Source organism: Podarcis pityusensis (genome assembly GCF_964106645.2).
Source record: "Podarcis pityusensis genome assembly, chromosome: 13".
NCBI lineage: Eukaryota > Metazoa > Chordata > Lepidosauria > Squamata > Lacertidae > Podarcis > Podarcis pityusensis.
The window spans coordinates 26,476,150-26,497,951 of NC_138038.1; the positions used below are offsets into that span (position 1 = coordinate 26,476,150).

The following is a 21,802-nucleotide window of genomic DNA, read 5'->3' on the forward strand; positions in this document are numbered from 1 at the left end:
TAAGGCATGAATGAGCTGTAGGAAACAATTGCGTTTGCGAGATGCCGTCCATGCAGCCCCCACAACACTGAGGTGTATTTCTGACCACACCAGCAATCTTTGGAAACTGAGGCTTTTCCACCTGATTGAAAGCAAATGCGAAAGGGGCTGCTCAGCTCACATAAGGCTTAGCCAGTGGCATAGGAAGGGGGGTGCGGTGGTTGCGGACTGCCCCGGGTGTCATCACTGAGGGGTGTGTGTGACAAAATGGCAAAAATATGTGTTTTTAAATAAATAAATAAATAGATAGATAGATAGATAAATAAATAAATAATGGGCTCACAACACTTTTTTTAAAAAAAACTCCTGCACCCACCGCACGCCCCTTCCTACACCACTGCAAGAACACTCTCTCCTTGAGTGATTTCCAGAAACCAGAAGCACTGCTGCCTCCAACTTTGCAGACAGAGCACAGCCTTTATGGCTAGTAGGCTTCGACAGTCCTCTCCTCCATGAATCTGCCTAATCCAGAGGCATGGTTAGGTGAGGCAGGGGGCACTGGGCGTCACACTGCAGGGCCTGCAGCGTGCCTGAGCCACGCATCTCTCCTGTGGGGGAGGCGGTGGGAGGACTGCCTTCAAGCTCCGCGTTGCTTTTTCGAGTCTGCCCACTGCCTCAGCCTCCCTACAGCTGAGGGGAAGGCTGCGGAGAAGCTCCACGCAGCACGCCCTGCCTTGGCTTGCCTTGCCCTCATGGGCAGCTGGCTGCAGGATGCACAGGACACCCGAGCGGCTAGCTACACCACTGGGCTTACCTGGTCAGTTAATGTCCTCTTTCCCAAAAGTTCATCATCCGAGTCATCTGATCCTAGAGAACGAGGGGGGAAAGGAAATGTTTAAAAGTTAAATGATGGGAGATCTGGAAGTGTTAAGCATAGGATACGAAGCAGCATTGCACAATTTCAAGGCTGTTTGTTCACACAAGTTCATCTTTAGGAATATCAGGCATTTACTGTCCGTTGGCTGCTGAGCAAGATTCATCTGATGGCTGGAGCATGCCAGAGTAGGAATTACCCACCTCCAGGCAGCCAATTCTCCTGGGTTTCTGCCTGAGTCACTGGTCTTAAGTGTGCTGCCTGACTGGAAGCAAGCCCAGAGAAGTAATTCACACAGAGATGCAACAGGTAGCCTCCTTAGAGGATGGACAATAGTGCTGCATCTCTGCATTGAGACTGAGTGACAGATCCCAGTGTCACCTAATGCAGATGCAACAGAGTTACGTCTTCCCAATTCAACTTCTGCAGAAGACAAGTAAGGCCAGAACACTGGATCATGCAAGGACGCAATGGGCTGCCTCCTGTGTGGACAGGAATATACAGCCAATAGGACCTTTTGGTCCATGTATTTCTTGCGACACACTACAATTTCCCAGGAATTAGGCTGAGAATTCCTGAAATAACCCTTTGTGCTCTCCCTCTCTCTTGTGAACGAAAGCATGGATACTGCAGAAATGGGGCATATGAGATGTACATGTTATGACTGGCCCCTTCTTGTAACACAGAAGTTAAGAGAGCTTGGCTGGGCTCAAACAAGCTTTAGATTACTGCAGCTCAGAAGAGGAGTGGCAATCTTGTGTGTTTGCAACTTTCATATTACACTCTGTACACATTAACTGACTGGTAAAGAGAGGAGTGAGTTATTATTATTATTTTTTACCAGTGCTCAGTTAGAGACAGACTTTCAGAAATACATCATACCCAAGTTTTTGGAAGAAATGTCATTACCTGCAACAGATTCTGGAGGGGAGTAGAACTGGCCATCTGAAAGCGCCCCTGAATAAAGACGGGGTCCTCGGGCCACAGCAGCTTGAGCTGCCAGGTACCCTGGAAAGAGGAGGGGGCGGAAATCAGCTCATTTATATTGCATTGCATTTATATCCCTGGCTCAACCTGTGTGTCCCCCAGATGAGGGAGGAAAAGCTGTCTGAGAAAGGGCAGAACTGTGCTTGAGAAGAGCCAGCAATCCTCTCAGTACGGTAATTCTGCCTCCCTTAATAAACTGAGAACAATAACTTCATTGAGTTATTTGATGAGCAGCTCAGAATGAAAGACCAGGGAAGTACAAGCCCTGGAGAAAGAGGCAAAAGTTGGCCTCTCAAGCTTGAACGGAGTGGAGAACACTAGGACTGGGCTGGCCTCCTAACTTGGTGGCTTGAGCTGAAGATCTGCCCAAGCAGGTATGGGAAGGGGGAAGAGCTAAGCTCAGTGAAAGGAGCATGTAGGTTGAAGCATTTCACTTCCAGCAACTTCAATTTGCAGATTCTCAACCAAGTACTGAGCTTGCAGAAGGATGTTGGCCTGGCATTTTAAATACGTGGGCCCTTGGTTGTCAAGGGAGAGCACCAGAGTCATATGGATCAGAAAGGATCACCCTCGACATCCTTTCCAACTTCATTGTGCCTGCACAAGTTTCTAGCCCTGATGGTTATGGAAGAATACTAGGAAGTATCTTCACCTCGTTGACTCACTATATGTTTTAACGCATTGCAAACTCTGAATCACAGGAAGAAAGCCAAAAGGAAACCTAATAAATGTATGCAGATGCACTTGGTGTATTCTAAACTTGGGCATTTTGTTGCACAACAACAAGGCAGTGTATTGTCACTTAACACACCCAGACACCTTTGCACAGATAAGCAGATTTATCACTACCCTTTAGGAGTTGGCCAAGCTGCTTCCCCCCTCAACCTTTCAGCTGGAGACAAGACATGTTATCTACATGGAGAATGATGGCCTCTTTGCCTATCATATCTCCAAAGCAATTAAGCATCTAATGCAATAGAGAGCTTTTTCCTCCTAGCAACCCTGAGCGTTTCCCTAATCCAATCGTGGCAAAGTGCTTGCTTAGTTTTGTCATCTTTAAACCCTTTTCTCAACATGCAAAAATAAAACCCCAAAGACACAGAATGGAAGAGTAATCTTTTGCATTATTTTGCTTTTCAATGCTTTCCTTGCATAGGACTAATCTAACATATTAAAAGGCCTTGAGGCATCAGAATGTAGATCCAGCGATACCTACTGTAAATACAGCAACCTGCTTCCATGAACCCTTAAGGTCATCTGCTTTCTGAGTGCTGCCACCCTCACCCCCCTCACAAAACATGGGACACGACACTAGCAGGGCTGTCAAAACCAATTTTACCAGGGTAGGAGATTTCTTCCATTCATCCATCCTCACTCAACACAGACTCACATTGCTCTTCCTCAGCCTCTTGGGGCAAGACTTTAAAATCCAGAAACCATGTTTCCAGCCAGGCAAGGACAAAGGAAATGATGGGCAGGAGATAGCCAAAAGCCCCTTTGTTCAGCAGCTGTTGATGGGAAAAAAAGGAGACGACATGATTCATATGAAATGATCTCCAGTATTTGTCATGGAACAACTACACCCAAAGCACTTGTAACCATCCATTTGTACCCCCAAACCAACAAGCAGCCCTGAAGTTTAAAATGTTCCCATTTTTTAAAAAACTGAAATTTTGCATCGTCTGCTTTTAAAGGCTTGCAATTTGCTCCAAGGTTTTGGAAAGGGACCATAAAGATTTAGAGTAGAATCCATGTTTGCTATCAGCAACTCACGTCCGAAAGGATAACTTTCACAATCAGGAAGGCACTGGACACCAATGTAGTGATCTGGAGGGTGGGGAGAGAAGAGAGAAGCCCATTAACAAACAAACAAGCAAGCAAACAAACTACAGCTGCAATTCAATGTTATGTATGTCTCTGAGAGCAAAGTAAAAAGTTGACTTCTTACCGCAATGACCCACCAGTGGCGGAGCTTGAGGACAGCATATCCCAAGAGCAGCACCGAAAACCGGAAGAAAGCCAAGAGCTTGTAAGAAGGAACACAAGAGGCAAATCATGAGAAGGCCCCTGTGAAGGTCTCAAAAACGCAGAGAAGTTAAAATCTCTTTTTGTGAATCAACCTCAACTGGCACCAAGAATAGGCAAACTTTCAGGCTTTCACAGGACTCTTATCCAGGTAGGGCCTAACAGACAAGGAGTTCTGCGAAATGCACAGACTACTGAAGCTGCCTGTGTACTGACTTCATGGCTCCTTTGGCATTCCCCTGCACTCCGCCTGCCATGCCCACCCCCAGGTCTCCCCTTGGCTATTACTGCAAGCGACAATTTTGTCAGGATACTTACAAATATGTCAAAAAAGGACGTTTTAAAGTTGTACTCGATGATTTCATACTTCAGACTCTCCTGGATGCTTTTGGTGGCCTGCAGATTGGCAAGATTAAAGTCAAATAAATTAAGACACACCACAATGCCAGCCTGGGACTCTTTAATGCAATGCTCTGACCTGTGATCATTTAAAGCCTGCTCTCTGCGAGGATCAGCTGAGCATTTGAGCTCCCACAGAGAGTTCGGTTGTGGAGATGATCCAACCATGTCTCTACTGCCCCACACCAAATATCACATATGACATCATGTGTAGGGCAGGTGGGCATGGTTTGGAGAAAACATCCACACAGGCCAAACTGGGATCCAAGCTAGAGGTTCCTCACCCCTGACTTTTAATATGCTGGTGCCAGCAATCACTGCTTCCAGGGGACTCATAGCATTGCTTTATATTAATGGGTAGGGTTTTCCTGACGCTTAGTTGAGCCATCTGAAAACATGTGAGGTCAGGAATTTTTCCTGCAAGGTCAGATTGGCTCCCGCTTCTGTAGCGTGTAGGTCACTTGCTTGAGTCATCGGTCTTCCTGCCACAAGCTTGCAGCGTGCACTGGTCCAGATTTGTGTGGGTTTCTTTGTGGGCGAGGACAACATTTGGATTTATCCTTCCTTTCAGCCCAATGATTAGAACAGTTCTAAGCAATGACTCACTGCTTATCTCAGGCTTGTTTATCATTTAAATCTGGGACTAACAATTTGCTAACTCAGTTCAGCCTCTGATTTGGTTTACTCCTTCTGAGACCGAAATGAGCTCACAAAGAACCCCCGGATAATAGGAGGGGGAGGAAGAAGAGTTCACTCTTTTTCTACCTAAAGATGAGCAGTAAAACAAGGACTTGCAACAGTGTTAGAAACTCAGATATATAAGCTGATATCGCCAAATGGCACCTTAAACCTGAGTTACAGTCACCACAACAGAATGTCTAGGCACATTTTCTTTTTAGTGAAACATTATTATTATTCATTTTATTTCTATCCTGCTTTATATTTAAAAGAAAAATTCTCAAAGCAGTTTATAACACATCAAAGCATCAAATAAAACAAATGCAAGCTTCAAGGAAAATATTTCAGATTCTACTCTAAGTGACATTTTGCTTTCCTCAAATTTATCTACCTACTTGAACTAATAGAGCTGTCCCATAGCATAAGTACTCCAGGAAGCCAGTGCGGTGCAGTGGTTAGCGTGTTGGACTGGGACCTGGGAGGTCAGGTTTCAAATCCCCACTCAGTCATGAAGCTCACTGAGTGACCTTGAGCCAGTCACTGCCTCTTAACCTACCTCACGGAGACACTGTAGGAATTAACTGGAGGCAGAGGTGAGCCATGTACACCTCAGAGGAAAAGGTGCAAAATAAATGCAATGAATAAGCTTTTCCACTTAAGAAAGCTGGAGAGGCCAGCCAGATGGAGATGTCAGTTGCCAACCTGGAATCTAGAGGTCTCCACGTGGTTCCAGTTGGACCTGCGCCACTTGCAAAAGGCACCCAGCACATGGCTAATTTCTAAGAGTGATTTGCAACTGGGTGACGGTTAGATCTCTGATGGCCCTTCAAGCCGTTATGTGGCTGGGCAGGACAGCCAGATCAGCAGCTCTCCCCTCCCTCACACACATGCAACACAAAGGTCCGAAAGGAGGGAGGGAGCTTCAGCATGCACAGGCTTCCCTGTGATCTTGAACCCTGTGTGTTAATAGCCTGCAGATCCCATGAAAGACTATATATATGTGAAGACTCCCTCCCTTTAAACGGTTTGCTCTGTACATGGGGATGTCATGCAGAAGGGGCTACCTGGCACGTCCCAACTTCCTGTTCACTGTGTACAATTCCACCGTGTGCAGAAACCTTGAATGGGGCTTCAATCTCATGAGTTGCTCTTGGCCCAAGCAGCATCACCACCTGAGCAGACTCACCCTGGGATCGAACAATACCCGACAACAGACAGACTTGTGGGCTGCGATGAAAGCAGCACACTGACAGCTCAAGGCAGAGGCGGTGAGGGGAACCAGCTCAGAGGAGTCTGCCACACTGCTTTCTGCCTGCCTGGACTCTCAGAGAGAGGCACTCCCTGTTTTTTTGTTTTGTTTTAAACTGAGCCTGACTCGCTGCCGTTGCTATATGAACATGTTTAGGGACAACCACTTCTGGGATCCTTGTTTAAGCCAAACCCCGGGGGGAAGCAGGAAACCATATTCACAAAGGCCAGCTCCTCCACTCACATTCAGTTCAATTATCCAGAGGAGCGAGACGAAGAGAAGATCGAAGGTCACAAAGAGGCAGAAGGTCCGACGCACGTCAGAAATGGCTCGCCTCCTCTCAGGAGAGAAGAAGTGGTGCGGGGAGAGGCCTGAGCTGTGGGAAAGAGAGGATGCAATGGCGGGAAGACTCTGCTCCAGGTCACCGTTCTGCAAGCCCCACAGCTTGCTCATCCTCAGGCAGGAGGGTGAAAGGGTTGGCTCTCGCGTGCAGACGTGTCATCCGTGACTCTGTCAATGGCTCATCTGCAGTGGGGTTTGCAGGGGGGCTGGAGAGAAAGAACAGGGAAGTGAGATCGTCTTGGTATTCTGGCTGAAGGGGAAAGGGAACGAGAATGAGATCAAGGTCCTCAGCAGGAAACCAAAATGCAGGTTAATGCTTTGGGTGCACGTAGTTACAGCCAAGAAACGGAGAGTTATTTACACCTCTCAAACACACCATGTTTCTTTTCCTTTTTTGCTACCTGTTTTTCTGGGTTGAATAAAAAGGAAGCATGAAAACGCTGGTCTACCTCATCCCAGTTTTTGTTCCTTGAAGCCCAGATGGGAGTTGAGGGAACTGGGCCCTCACTCACAATAGCTGCAACTGTTATATCAGATGGCGGTTCAGAGACTTGGAAGGAACCAAAGGTCATCTAATTCAATTTCCCTACCCAAAAGGCAGCAGAGCTGGAAAAAGATTTTGCAATAACTAGACTCCAGCAGCAGCTACTGGCCAAGTACCCCCAAAACCCTATCTGCTTCTCTCTAATTTCCAGCATCTTTGGAGAACACCAGCCACCACCCCCACCCAGATCAAAGTATGACAGTCAGATCGCAGGTTTTCTAGATATGTCAGAAGATCCCTGTGCTTTGTTTCCCCCAGAGCTAGGTTCCATAAATAAGAAAGTAGGGCCTGCAGACATATGAAAAGTGAAGCATCCAAATAACATTTCACATATCACGTTTTAAAGATGGAAAAGCAGTTCCCAAGAATGAATATGCACACGCACAATTTCATCTCCCAAGCAGTAGCTTTTGCCAGAGAAATATATGACAGCAGCAACTGAGAAAGGATTAGACCTTCCAACTGTAAACCTCCTGCAAGGGGGAAAAAGCCCAACACAATTTACACATGCAAGCGCCCTTTCATATGCATGCGTGTGTCAGCCCCTGTGCAAATAAGACTCTTAAGCCACTTAGCTTCGACTGAAGGGAGGGAAATGTCACTTCACATAACTGAGTAAGAACTGGGACCTCCACTTTCTGCAGGAGACCCAAGCGTCTCAAACAAAAGAAGAAGTTCAGCCATCTGTGATTCCTGAATAATACACATCGGTGCCTCTACACATCTCCTCGCTCTGTGCAGAAGTCTGAACACCACTTAAGCAGCTGTCATAGGATCGCTCAGTAAAACTGCTCATTGCCACCCCCTGCCCAAGTGTATCTCTGGCTGAAAGGCAGAAGAATGAGGGTTTTTCAGAACAGGTATACAGTATCCATGAAGAAGAGAGGTTAAAGGACCGTGGATTTTGGTCACCCAGGTTGGGGGAAGAAAACTCAAGACTATTTCGTAGAGCTCCCTCCCAGGTAAGCATCCTTAGGATAGGATTGCAGTCTCCTGAAATATAACTGCCTTATTTTGTACAAGTAACACTGCAACCATACCCAGCACTAGAGAGAGCAAGCTGAAAAACTGTTATACCACATGCTACCTCAGCACGTGTAGCTTGATTTTTGCCATCTGAAAGGTTTGGGAGGGAGAGAAATAAAAGGCTGAAAAGAGAAACCACCAATTTTGTAGTAAACAAAAGAAACCTCATGTCAAATAACATTTCACCCATTCCAAAAGTGAAAATATTCCACAGAACCATTTTTAATGGCTCTTCCAAAATCATTTTTTCCCCTGTTGGAAAAACTGAAAAAAGAGAGTTCTTAAAAAAAGAAGTTTCCCCTCCAAAGTATTTTTAGGCTACCAGAGGATAAGACCTTCACACCCCCTTTGTGAACTCCTAAAGGCACCTGTGTGGCCTGTGAGAAATATGCACAGCCTCCCTCTCCTCCAGGAAACTCTAGGTGCTGAACATAGTCTGCCCCCCCCCCCCATTTTCCCCAACACACCCTGTGAGGTAGGTTAGGCTGAGAGCCAGCAATTGACCCTGCTCTCCCAGGTCCCAGGGCCACACTCTAACCACTGCGCAGCACTACAAAGAGAATGCTGGGCTAGACTGACATTCTTCTGATCCTGCAGGGCAGCTCTTCATATCAGAAGTTCTTGACTCACCCCTTTCTTCTGGAGAGTGTGTGAACAGTAGCAGCGTTGTTCCTCCAGCATGTGACTGAATCATTGTCAACTCAGCTGGATTGTTTTGTTTTTCATCCCCCTTGACTCAGTTCGGTCCCTTTTGACATCGACGCTTAGAAGAAAATCCAACTGTTTTAGATTATGCTTTATAGGATTTTTAAAAATAAAATCCAGTTTTAAAACAAGCAAGCAAGCAAGCGAGCAAACAAACAAGGTTGCTATCTGTGGTCTAGAAGAGCGGGCGGGAGACTGGTTTTCAGAGAGGCTGAAAACAGATGAGCACGTTTGCTCTCTAGCCTCTCACCCCACTGCTTGAGGAACACGCCTGTTAAACCCCAGAAGAGCCGAGTTGAAGACCTGAACGGACACGATTTTCTTTGGCAGAATAAACCAACCAACCAAATATATCTGTTAAGCAGAATACATTCCTCTCTCAGGTCTCCACTTTGTTCGTAGGGCAATGCCACTGACAAGGGATCCGAGGGCAGGAGAGAGTTATCCTGAAGGCTGATTCACTCACACACACATATAAAGTGGCACCTTGGAAGTCGAACAGAATCTGTTCCGGAAGTCTGTTTGACTTCCAAACGTTCGGAAAACAAGGCGTGACTTCCGATTGGCTGCAGGAAGGTCCTGCAGCCAATCGGAACCTGCGTTGGACATTCAGGTTTCAAAGAACATCTGCAAACCAGAACACTCACTTCTGGGTTTGCAGCATTCAGGAGCCAAAATGTTCGACTCTAGGCGTTCGGGATCCAAGATATGACTGTATACACAAATAGCAGCAATGCCGAACCTCCTACATGGGAGACACCTGGGGCTTGAATTTTCTTGCATCAACTGGCAGACCACACACACGTTTAAATGTGACTGCCACAATAGCAACACCCTTTTCTCTCTTTTCCGAGCAGGCCTAATCGCAGGAGCGCCACCTTCCATCTCTTCTTTGCGATCACTTGCTAGGCAGGTGTTAGTTACTCCTATTAGCATAGTTCTGACTGGGCTTGTTCTCTTGTCTCCCAAAGAAGGGAGTTGGGGTGGGTGGGTTGAGGGCTTTCAGCGCAGCTTCCTGAATGAAGATTGATGAAAGTCATTTTGCTAAGAGGAGCTGCACATCAACTGTAAAGATAGACGCAGTGCTCCGAGCACCGCCTGGCTCATTATGTAGGCTAGAATCTATCTGCCTGCCTGTGGGAAGCATCTGCCTGTGTTCCTGTTTAAACAAGGCAGATCTGGGTAACAGCCACTCTTTACGTTTCAAACATGGGGGTCACTCATTGCTTCTTCATCCCAGAATCCTAGACGTAGCTTAACAACTACAGACACCTGAGCCAGTCTGCAACCTCCACCTTCAAACTGAATAAAAATGCAGGCTCACACCTTCAACAGCGGGTCTATTTTGTTCTGTTTTTGATGTCCTTATCCACACAGCCTCTGCTTTGGGTAAAATCCTGCCTGATCATGCATACCGGAGAACTCAAAAGTTGCAGCTGGCACACCATTTTGCAACGTTTTGGTTGGCCATAATAAAGGCGTTGCCCAACTGTGGACTTGAGGGCTCTGCTTCCCTAGCTTACATATCAGCATGGCTGCCTTTTGTTGTTTTTTCCAGCTGCCCCTACTTCTGCCAACACTATAGAGGCAACCATTTAAAGCCACTTAAGATACTACTATGACTGATGAATTAGCTTGCAGAAGCTGCTTGGGAAGGATTTTCTCTCAGTTGGCTAAAACTTGATAAATGTCATCGGTTCTCAAGCCAATCAACATTCATGGAGGGATGTGTAATTCAGACAACCAACATTTCCCCATACAGGGGTCAGCAAACTTTTTCAGCAGGGGGCCGGTCCACTGTCCCTCAGACCTTGTGGGGGGCCGGACTATATTTTGAAAAAAGAAGAACAAATTCCTGTGCCCCACAAAATAACCCAGAGATTTTAGATAAAAGCACACATTCCACTCAAAATACCAGGCAGGCGCCACAAATAACCCAGAGATGCATTTTAAATAAAAGGACACAATCTACTCACATAAAAACATGCTGATTCCCAGACCGTCCGTGGGCTAGATTTAGATGGCGATTGGGCCGGATCCGGCCCCCAGGCCTTAGTTTGCCTACCCATGAGCTACACCACGAAGGAACGAAATTACAGTGCAGAATTCAGAGCTGGTAATGGTGATGAGGAGGGAGAATCCAGCAGCTGCAGCAAAGCCCCCGAAAGCACAAGGGCTTAAGTGGAGCCCAAGGTTATCTGTCAAGGCAGCCATGAGTCCCTGATCCTGCAACTGAAGGGAAGGCAGCCAGGAAGGAAATCAAACTGTGTTCCAGGTTCAAGGTTAGACCCAAGGATGGAACTGAAGGATAACCAAAGAAACCTCTTGAATATGAATAGGCAGATGCGGATCACATATTAAAACCAGATTCCTATTAAAGGTTTCTGGTTAAGGTTGTTCTCTGGTAAAACATAGTTTGATACAGTTTTTCAGCAGACAACTGAATTGGAAAATTCAAGAAGTCCAAAAGCCAGTTAACTATGTTCCAATATGCATATTAGTTCAACAGCAGATCAGCTTGAGCTGGAATTTGCAAATATCAAATTTGCCAAGCGTGGGACTGGGGGAAGAGGAGGTTTTGGAGTGGCTTGAGGTCTTTCTTCTAGGAAAAGATATGAGCCATGGTACCTGCACTGGCATGCAGCACAACTGTGGTGCAAAATTTGGATGGTTTACCGCACAATTCTACCAATGTCTACTCAGAGGAATCCCTATTGAATTAAATGGGGCTTACTCCCAGGTAAGTGGGGCTATGATTGCAGTCTTCATCATGCATGGGGCATATTGCTGCATGCAACTGTCATGTGGGATGTCACGCCACAATTATCCTGCATAGGTTTGTGTGACTTTTTTCAACATCCCACTCAAAGATGCCCCGATGGTCCAACTTTTACAAAAGGAGACTATGCAATTACATTCCTCACTGCACAGCAGTCAACTAGCTATCACCTGCAAATCTGAGAAAACCAAGCTTTGGGACAGTTGTGCTACTGAGTCTGGCAGTTTAGTGGTATGCCCCAGGGTCTGCATCTACAAGTCAGCCTTAGTGGATTGGACCTGTTTAAGAAATCTTCTCTGAACCCACCATTATTACCTGGGCTTTGTATACTTGCTTTCTACTTCCTCCCTGTACTTTTCCATTTCTTCCCCTCAGAGCCATTTGCTAGCAGATCTACTGCTGGTTTGTTTGTTTTTTTAATGTTACTCAGTGCCATTGTTACTCAAGTCCTCTCTTTGCTAGTTCCCAGCTGTAGTCAAGGTTTGTTCTTTTTTATCAGGTTTTTTAAAATTCATTTGATTCCTCTTCAGCCTACAACATCAGCATAAAAGTCTCAAGTTCCCTTTGGCAACTCTGGAACATTTCCTTCAAAGCTACCAACGCATCACCCAACAAAATAACCATTCCCTCGCTATTTCTGTCCTGCTTTGCCGACTCAGTGAGGTGCTAGAGAACGGCACATACGTGATTCAACACCATAAAAAGCGCACGAGGCAACAATGCAGAAACTAAAGGTTAAATCCATAAACCAGCAGAAAATATAAACCCACTAGTATGGCAACTAGGAAGCGGGCAAAAAGTATGATCAAGAACACACATTTAAAACTTTAAAGAAATGGAAAGCCTATTGAACAACAACAAAAAGTCTTCAGCTTCGAACGAGGCATCATCAGGAAGGCAGCCAAATCAATCTTCTGGGGCAAGGCATTCAGCAACAAAGAAGGTCCTATCATATGCTCCTGCTAAACAAGCCACAGATGTACAACAAGGTCTCTCCCTTAACCTTAGAAAACGGCCATGTGAATATGGCAAGAAGCAGTTGGCAGCCTTTCTCAAGGTAGGTGGCTGGATTCCTACTCTGGTCAGTCAGCAAGGGAAGGCTAGCCTAGAGGAGAGGTTTTCAAACTTTTTGAGTCCACTTTGACCAACTCCATTCTTTCTGCGGCACCCCTGTGTGGCTCAGGAGCCCAGCTATGTCACCCCTTGCCTGCAGAGCTGGCAGCTTCTCACCCTTTTTTGAACACCCTCCCTTGTGGAGTATTCCCTCAGTGTCTTCTCCTCAAGGCAGAGCTGCAAGAGGGCATCAGAGGAGGGAGGGAAAGAAAGAAAGAGGCCAGTGTTGCCTGCAGCACCCCTGGCTATCATTCAAAGGCACCCCGGGTGCCATGGCACACTGGTTGAAAACCACTGGCCTAGACTAAAAAGGAGTCTCGGCATCTTGGTTCTTTGCCATTTAGGGCCTGTGCAGCATAATCTTTTGTATGTTTACTCAGCCGTTCAATGGGACTCCCTTCCTGGTTAGGTACAGGACTTCGGCCTTAAAAGATAAATAACCAGCGACCCAAGCTGAACCGAGAAGCAAATGAGAAATCAGCATAGATGGTGCAGCAAATGACTCATATGCTCTCAATAACTGGTCGAGGGCCAACTTCAGCCAGCAACAGGAGCATTTTTTTTGGTAAATAACTTTTTTATTTATTTTGAAGGAAAAAGACTATGAAAACATTTCCAATTTACATACACAGGGTATAACACGACAAGAGCATTCTCAGACTAGACTGGATTTTCATTAAGAACACCGACCTGCTCAAGCTGCAAGGAGACAGCAAGCCTGGAGACTTCCTGCAATCCCCATCCTCAGAGGCCACTATCCCAACCCAGGCTCTCCTCAGACCCCACCTCCACCCATCACTTGCCCCTTTTCCTCCATCTCATCACCAGCTCCTCACCTACTTAGCTACTTCTGTAGTTTTCCTCTCCACACAGTTTAACCAATTTAATATCAACACTTCTCTTACTGTTCCCATGGGGTTCACAATGCACAATGAGGCTGATTATCCAAATCTTAATCAGTGGGATTTGGCTAGTAGAATTCCCTTCCGTGGTATCTGTTTTCAACACCCCACCGTTCAACCAAAGGGACTTCAAGGAACATGTACAAATAGTAGAAGTTTGTCAATCCAAGCATGAGCCACAATCCTTGCTCCCATAAAAAGGGGCTCACCCCTTCCCCCTAGATTTATGCTTCTTCAAACAGGCCAAAACACCTCTTGACATCACCTCATCACTTCCTACTTCCACTCCTAAAAGCTGGGAACCTAATGGGCTGGAGATCTTTTTTAAAAATAAGATCTTAAACTTCTTTGCCTAATTCATCTCAAATCCATTTAGCTTCAATATATATTTATAATTATTACACCTTTCTGACTCAGTTGCTCTCTCCCAGTGGATGAGACAAAAATGATGCTGAGAGAGGGAGAACAAGCTGGGAAACAGGGATGGTGGTAATTTAGGGTAGGCAAGAAAAACACAGATTGACTTTGTCAGAAATAGCATCCCTGCCCCCACACTTCTGACTCCTTTTTTAGATTTACCTTGTTCTGCTAGGAAGAAGGCAAAGTCTTTGAAACCTGACCTCTCCTACACAAGGAAGCAGCACTCGCCCCACACAGGCATGCTATCACGTAAGTTAGTGTGTCATACTGGGACCTGGGAGACCAGGGTTCAAATCTTCACTAAGCCATAAAACTCACTGGGTGATCTTGGGCCAGTCATCAATTCTCAGCCTAACCTACCTCACAGGGATGTGAGGATAATATGAAGGGATGGAGACCTCTTTGGAGGAAAGATACATTTAATAATGTAGCATGTTGGTTGAGACACTAAGCCAGGGGTCAGCAAACCTTTTCAGCAGGGGGCCAGTCCACTGTCCCTCAGACCTTGGGGGGGGGGGAACCAGACTATATTTTGAAGGGGGAAAAAGAGAACGGGTTCCTATGCCCCACAAATAACCCAGAGATGCATTTTAAACAAAAGGACACATTCCACTCATGTAAAAACATGCTGATTCCCGGACCGTCCGCGGGCCAGATTTAGAAGGCGATTGGGCCGGATCTGGCCCCTGGGCCTTAGTTTGCCTATCCATGCACTAAGCAATGATCCAGGAAGCCTCTCACCCCCCTCAGCAGAATCTCAACTCTGCCACAAACTCACTTAATTGATCCAAGGCGATCTATTTTTCTTAGCCTGAGCTCCCATTTGCAATATAGTGGTAACAATAGTGATCTACCTTACTGAGTTCTTATGGCAGATGCCACTTGTGCTACTTGCTTTACATCTGCTAATTCCTTGACACGTGCCAAGCCATTTTTGCATGCTTTGACTGTTACTCATCAGATGATCTCTGGGGACATTCCTGTCTCCTGTACTTTTTAAGGAAAATAAGCACTTCTCCTTTCCCCAGTCTACTAAAATTTCTCTTCCTCTTATCCTTTCATTGCCAAACACATGCATTAAAAGATTCTTTCAATTTCTTTTCATTGTTTCCACCTTAAAATCACATGTGCTCAGGCTCAAGCCTACATAATAGTTCTACTGTCTGACCTGGAAGTCTTTATGCGAATAAGAAGAACTATAAAGTAGGTGCTTATACACATTACAAGTGCTACATGGTGACTGAAAGTCCCATATACAATCATAGCCATTAGGAGGCCTTAGGCGAACTGCTCTACTCCACAGGAACTTACACTACAATAATTCTGATAAATCTTCTAGGTAGCAAAAGCCTGTTTTTGCTGCAACAGCCTAAAATGGCAAGTGTTCCAAAAGTTGCAACCTTACAGGATTGATGCAAGGATGACTAAATTATGAGCACTATAATTATAACTATTTTTTATTAGAAATACTATTTAGTGACAGTCCTTCATTTTAGGCAACATCTAGCTTCTTCTCTCTTTTGTTTTTGCCATTCCCACCACCACGGCAACATCTACAAAGTAAGACATAGAACTATGAATCAGCAAGTCCCCCGTCCAAATCTTAGATCCATCATGAACTTCATTATGCTAAGCCTCAGTTCCCCATCTCTGCAAATTTGACCCCACTATTTATTTCCCTTGTACTGCCATGCACCTGTAGCTGTCAACAACGCGCAACACTTTAATCACCTGATGAATTGGGGATGTAGCCTGGGAAATCTCAACCCACAATAAACAAGGTTAATCTTCTAAGGCAGCATTATTTGTTGCAATAGACCCAAACCTGCAACAATATGGTTTTTATTTATCATAATTTTTATTATTATGACAACAGCAGCATGTAGGTTAATAACGTTGCAGCTATGAGACTCAAGAAGCCCCCAGAAGAAATTTCACCTCAGGGCCACAGCAGAAGTAAGCCACCATGAATACACACATCTTAAAAGACCCGAAACTACAACATGAGGACGATTAATACTGACCTACCTTACAGGGCTGTTGTTAAGGATTCCTGACCTAATGCATGTGAACCGTTTTGAACACACCAAAATTCAAAGTATTAATTTTCATCCTAACAATAATATATATCTATATATATCTATATATAGATATATAAAAATGCCCCAATTTTCACGAGCCTGTCTTTCTTCTTTCCCTACGAGCTCCTCATCCTACACTGCAAGGCCGGCCTTCCCCCATCGCTAGACGTTTACCTGATGGGCCACTGCCTGCCCAAAGGCCTCAGCCTCCCCTCAGCAACAGGAACAAGGGATGGGGGGCAGGGAGAGAAATAGACGGAAGTAACCGCCACTTCGGACAGGACACTACTTCCTATCACGTGATCGCAGCGTGAGCTGGAAAAAAAAACAAGCCGGCACGCGCACCCTCCCTCAGTCAATTCTCCGAAAGCGAGAGCAAAAGGGGGCGGAGTCAGAGCGGGGGCGTGGAAAGCAGGAAGCGAGAGAGAGCGCTAAATGGTTGACAGCGGAGGGCAGGCGCGTGGGGGGTGGGTGGGGAGGAGGAAGCAACGCCATTGGTTGGAAGGAAGACGTTTGCGTATCCCTCATTGGCTACGGTGGGAGAAGAGAGGCGAGATTTAGAGCGCGTCGCGAAACTTCAGGTCGTTGGGCGGGATTCCGTGTAGGATTCCGCCCATTGGTTTCTTGGGAGGTGAAGGCTGTGGCAGTGATTGGTTGGAAAAAGAAGAGGAGGCGGGAGGTACTTATTGTCTGATAGCGGGTGGGAGTGCGGTAGGAGTGTTGATTGGTAGTTGTTGGAGCAATGGGACACTTTTATTGGCTGGAGGGAGGGGGAAAGGAGCAAAGGGGTTCGGCCGCTGAGAAAACATAAATACAAAAAGAGTGGAGTGGTTGCGTTGGGATGGAGGAATGTGACCAGTGTGGAAGGAAAAGGTGCGGGAAGTGGTTGAAGTTTGTGAAACGGATCTATTAGGAGTCTGGGACGCACAGTAGCAGGGAGGGCTGAGCATACGTGTGTATAAAGCAGACACGTGTGTGAGAGATAAACTAACTGAAAGAGAGGTTTCATGGGGATGGGTTGTGATTTTCGGGGAGAACTCGTGATCTCAGTGTCGGACGTTGGTGGGGAGAAATTAATTGCTAGCCTGGGGGTTTGTCCCCAGTATTTTGTATTCAGGGGGAGAGAGGGAAGACACGTGTGTGGTGGCTGTTTGGCCGCTAGATGCTTTTGGACTACAGCTCCCATCATCCCTGACCAATGATATTTGGAAGGCTACAAGTTCCCCAGTCCTGTTGCATGCGATGTAATCTGCATGTGTGCATGAAGAAGAGACTAGGCTTTTGTGAGACATACTGCATTTCCAGTTCCGTTGTAATAGCAGCAGCACCACTACCAGTTGTGTATAATGTCTTTCATACTGTAAAGTGACAACGAGGCAACTCTGAAAATCAATTCCACTCCCATTAGTATTGTAGGTGGGGCTGAGTCTGAGGTGGAAAAGTAGATTTGCTCATGCAAGACAGGACAGAGTGAGTTAAAATTGTAAACCGTTTGGATTATGGCACACAAACATAGATCAGGGAGGCAGTGAGATGAGGTTGTTTTGTGTCTCTGTTGAAATCGGCAAGGGCAGGTGACTGTTTCTTAGAAAGTGATCAACAAGTTTGTACAAGACCACATGTTTCTAGCTGCTGTTTCATAACAGCTAGAGAGATAGCTATCTCAGCTGTTGCTCACAAGTGTTTATTTATTTCGAAGAAAGATATACATGGCCTTTCCCCCACCTTTTCTGCATAAACCTATGCCTGTTCCTTTGTTACTGAAGTTTTGGACTTTTTCATTATTAATACAGTTCTAGTTACATGTTTTGTATGTCTATTTTCCTTTCCTCATGCTGGAAAATTATGTAGGTGCCTAATTATGAATGACATCGCTATTTGCTAGTCTGCAAGCTTTGCAGCTCTACATTTTACAGGCGGTTTTTAAAGGTTGCGTAAAAGTGTAAGTAATACGTTGTCTGAATACCAACTACCGGTAAACTTGGAAGAGCGAGTGTGGTGTCATAGCTAGCAGGCAGTCCAACTTTTCATACCAAGTCTGCAAAAGTACTTCAACTCATGGGCCACACACTGCCTTGTTGCACAGCAGTGGGGGGGGGGGGGGAGCAAGGCCAAAACTTGGTGCCCCCCCCCCCAGCCATCACACTGCTTTCTCAACACTGATAAGCAAGTTGCTTCCGGATTCGGGGAAGAAGGTGCAAGGCTGTGGCAGGTTCCTAGAGCCCTCCCACCCCGTTCCCAAAGCTGAGAAATCTCCAACTAAGCTTTAGGAAGGAGGTGGGAGGACTCAAGGGCCCTGCCAGAAAAAGGCCTTGAGGGCCACATGTGGCCCTTGGGACATGCGCTGGACCACCCTGGGCTAGAGTGTTAGGCTAGGACCTTGGGGACCTCAAATCTCCTCAGCCATGAAGCTCACTGGGTGATCTTGGGCCACTCACCGTCTCTCAGCCTGACTTACTTCAAAGGGTTGTTGTGAAGATAAAATGGAAAGTGGGGAGTGCCACATCAAACTCATTGGAGGAAAGGTGCAATATAAATGTAGTAATATTCCTTTAAATAAATAAATAAATCTTTTTGATGGCATAGGTCATCCCTGTTAAAAGAGAGGGATGGGGAGTTTATGGTCCTGGAAATATTGTTGGCCTACTATTCTCATCACTCCTGAGCCATTGGCCACACTGGCTAAGGCTGTTGGGGGTTGGAGTCCAACATTTTCATTTAGGAACATTTCCCACAGGGAAAAAAAAAAGCCGCTGAGTCCTGAGATATCTAAATCAGTGCCTTAATCTGGGAGAATATTATTTCAAGTTCTGTTCTTCAGTTTTAAACTGCTTTTCAGACCAATCCCAACATGGCTCACGTAAGTCAGAAATTCAGCATAGTCATGGTGAAAATGAAGCATATGAAAACGTTACCTCTGTTTTCAACGTGCAGTTATGGTTGCAATCCTTTACCCGCTCTAATAATAATAATAATAATAATAATAATACAATGCAGTTACAGCAAAGTTACAGCATCATTTTACGTGGTCTTAAAACATTGGCAGTTGTTATAGATTCTCCACAGACAGGTTTCTGAGGCTGATGGAAAAGCTTTACTTTCTTTTTCCCTTACGTGTGGGGAAAAAAGGAAGATCAGGTTTTATTGCAATCCTAAGCACACTTAGGGACAAGTAAGTTCCATTGGACACAGTGGGACTTACTTCCAGCTAAACATGTATAGGATTGCACATTGTAAGCCTCTCTTCCATTTCTACAGCGGATGTTTCCTCCCTGAGGATACTGCCTTCAGATTTTATAGAATTGCCACCTTAGCATGCAGCCTGGAGTCTGAAATCCAGCTGTGTTACTGACAAAGATAGCAGTCAGAATATTTAGCTGAATAAATTCTGTTTTCTGTTTGTCAGCCATGCATTTACAGACACACAAACAAATACATAATGAAGTTTTGTGTTTAGAGATATGTGTTTTCTGTAACTCTGTGGTGTTTGTTTTATAAAAGATGATATAAATAAACCATTTTCCCCATTATATGCAGTCTAATGCCATCCCTGTTTGTTTGGGAATAGGTCCCATGCAGAAGGCTGCCATTATTTTAAGTCGGCTTTTCATACATGCATTCCACATTGATGGCCCTCACTGCCTATCATGGAAATCTTAATGCTTACTAGGCAACATGCTTAGAAGACTCTGATTGTAACCAAGAAAAACACATGGAAAAGGAGAAGCTCCCTCTTGTATACCATTTCACTGGGCAATTACGTAGCTGAGCTTTAAAAATAAATAGCCTGATTGGTCTGGCGTCAGATTGGCCAAATGGCAATCATATACAGAGAGAGAAATGCAATATTTACACCAAGTTGCACACCCATTCTGGAAAATAAACAGCATTCAATGTGTGAGTTTGGAATGCTTGCAAATCCCTGTGGACTTAATCTTACTGAGGAAGGTATTCCAGACACAGGAAGCTACTGATTCACAATTTCCTCGCCTCAATGCAACAGCCTTTAGCCACCCTGAGCCTGCTCTTGCCCGGGGAGGGCAGGGCATAAATAAAAATTTACTTATTTACACCTGGCCCATACAGCTCTTTGCACAAACACTGCATTTATTGGATACAAGGAGTGGATGCATTGTCTTGTTGCAGTGAAAGGAAGATTCACTGAGAGGTTATTTTTCCTGCCGGGTATGTTGCTTGCCAGAAAAATCAAGCTGACTGCTTATTATTTATTATTTAGGAAGCATGTATAATAAAGTGCTGCGCTAAGACAAAAAGCAAGAGACAGTCTTGCTTGCAGGCTTTCAGTCTTAAGAAAGGGAAAAGGACAGGGAGGAAAAGAAAAAGAGCAGACACCTTTCCTTAAAGTAATGCAACTGTAATGTAACTGTCTTTATAATGGAGATGGTTTAGGAAGAGAGGAGGATAGGGCTGCCTCAAGACATTGTGCCACATGAGGAAGGTAGGCCTGATCTCCCTGCTGCCGCCTCTGGCTTGAAATAGTTTTTGCTGCTGCGTTAGCTGTCTAAGTCCTCCTGGGCTATCTTCTGCCATGATCCATGTGGTTGGGACCTGAGAGACCAAGATTCAAATCCCCACTCGGCCATGAAGATCTTTGGGCCTGTCACTGCCTCTCAGCCTAAATACCTCACAGGGTTGTGGGGGGATTAAATGAGGAGGGGAAGAACCGGGGGGTTGAGGGAGAAAAAGGTAGGATAGAAATGCAATAAATAGATACCACGCTGGTTTGTTTGCTTGCTGCATCTGGTCTGTCTCCCCCACCTCCCCAAATTTGTGCCGTCTGCTGTGGAGTGACCAGTGGTGGTCCCAAAGAATAGGTTAAAAAAAGGTAAATGACTCCTGGACGGTTAAGTCCAGTCAAAGGCGACAATGGGGTTGCGGCACTCATCTCGCTTTCAGGCTGAGGGAGCCGGCGTTTGTCCACAGACAGCTTTCCAGGTCAAGTGGCCAGCATGACTAAACCACTTCTGGCACAACAGGACACCGTGACAGAAACCAGAGCACACAGAAACACCGTTTACCTTCCTGTCACTGCAGTACCTATTTATCTACTTGTACTCATGTGCTTTCGAACTGCTAGGTTGGCAGGAGCTGGAACAGAGCAAAGGGGAGCTCACCCCGTTGCATGGATTCGAAGTGCCAACCTTCTGATTGGCAAGCCCAAGAGGCTTAGTGGTTTAGACCACAGTGAAAGTGTCCCAAAGAATAATGCTTTGGTGTTGATTACTGTTAAACTTTAAACCATGTTTGTTGCAACAACCGCAAATACTGCTTAAAGTTTAACACATGTGCTAGAGTCACCACACTCCAAGGACTTGTGGGGGTCTGTAGAGGCCTTTGAGAGTGCTGCAGTGGAGATTGCGATGTGGGGCAGGGGTGGGTTGGATCCAGCAAGCAAACAAAATGGCAGCACTGAGTGGCTTTGCAGGTGAAGGCAGCTGCAGATTAGCAGGGGGACACCGATCCACCATTCATCCCAATCACTGCCTGAGACAAGAGGCTCACCCTTGTCTACTGGTAGGGCTGGCCCAGAAGGAGGAGCCACATGGCTGCTGGTCCATCAGTCAAATGAATGCAGTAAGCCCTACTGCCCCATCACTGTCTCTGCAACAGCCAGGTGGAATTATACTAATAGATGGCTGTTAAGGGAACATCATTAAACTGAACAGAAAATGTACCTA

At 45.7% G+C, this 21,802-nt stretch overlaps 1 protein-coding gene across 2 annotated transcripts in view; it reads right to left on the reverse strand.

Moving 5' to 3' along the window:
• The window catches only part of STARD3 (StAR related lipid transfer domain containing 3), a 28,529-nt gene extending 12,058 nt beyond the window's left edge, over positions 1-16,471 (reverse strand). Inside the window, exons 1-8 of one of the 2 annotated variants that reach the window (XM_080978335.1) lie at positions 16,278-16,471; positions 6,435-6,739; positions 4,184-4,261; positions 3,789-3,866; positions 3,614-3,667; positions 3,231-3,348; positions 1,763-1,861; positions 794-846 (exon numbers count right to left, since the gene is read on the reverse strand). In XM_080978335.1, the coding sequence (XP_080834461.1) occupies positions 794-846; positions 1,763-1,861; positions 3,231-3,348; positions 3,614-3,667; positions 3,789-3,866; positions 4,184-4,261; positions 6,435-6,644 (690 nt within the window). In that variant the 5' untranslated portion in view covers positions 6,645-6,739; positions 16,278-16,471. Of the gene's footprint in view, positions 1-793; positions 847-1,762; positions 1,862-3,230; positions 3,349-3,613; positions 3,668-3,788; positions 3,867-4,183; positions 4,262-6,434; positions 6,740-8,733; positions 8,756-16,277 lie in introns of those variants that run through there. The other variant, XM_080978336.1, reaches the window with a different exon arrangement.
• Between the last annotated feature and the right edge of the window lie 5,331 nt (positions 16,472-21,802).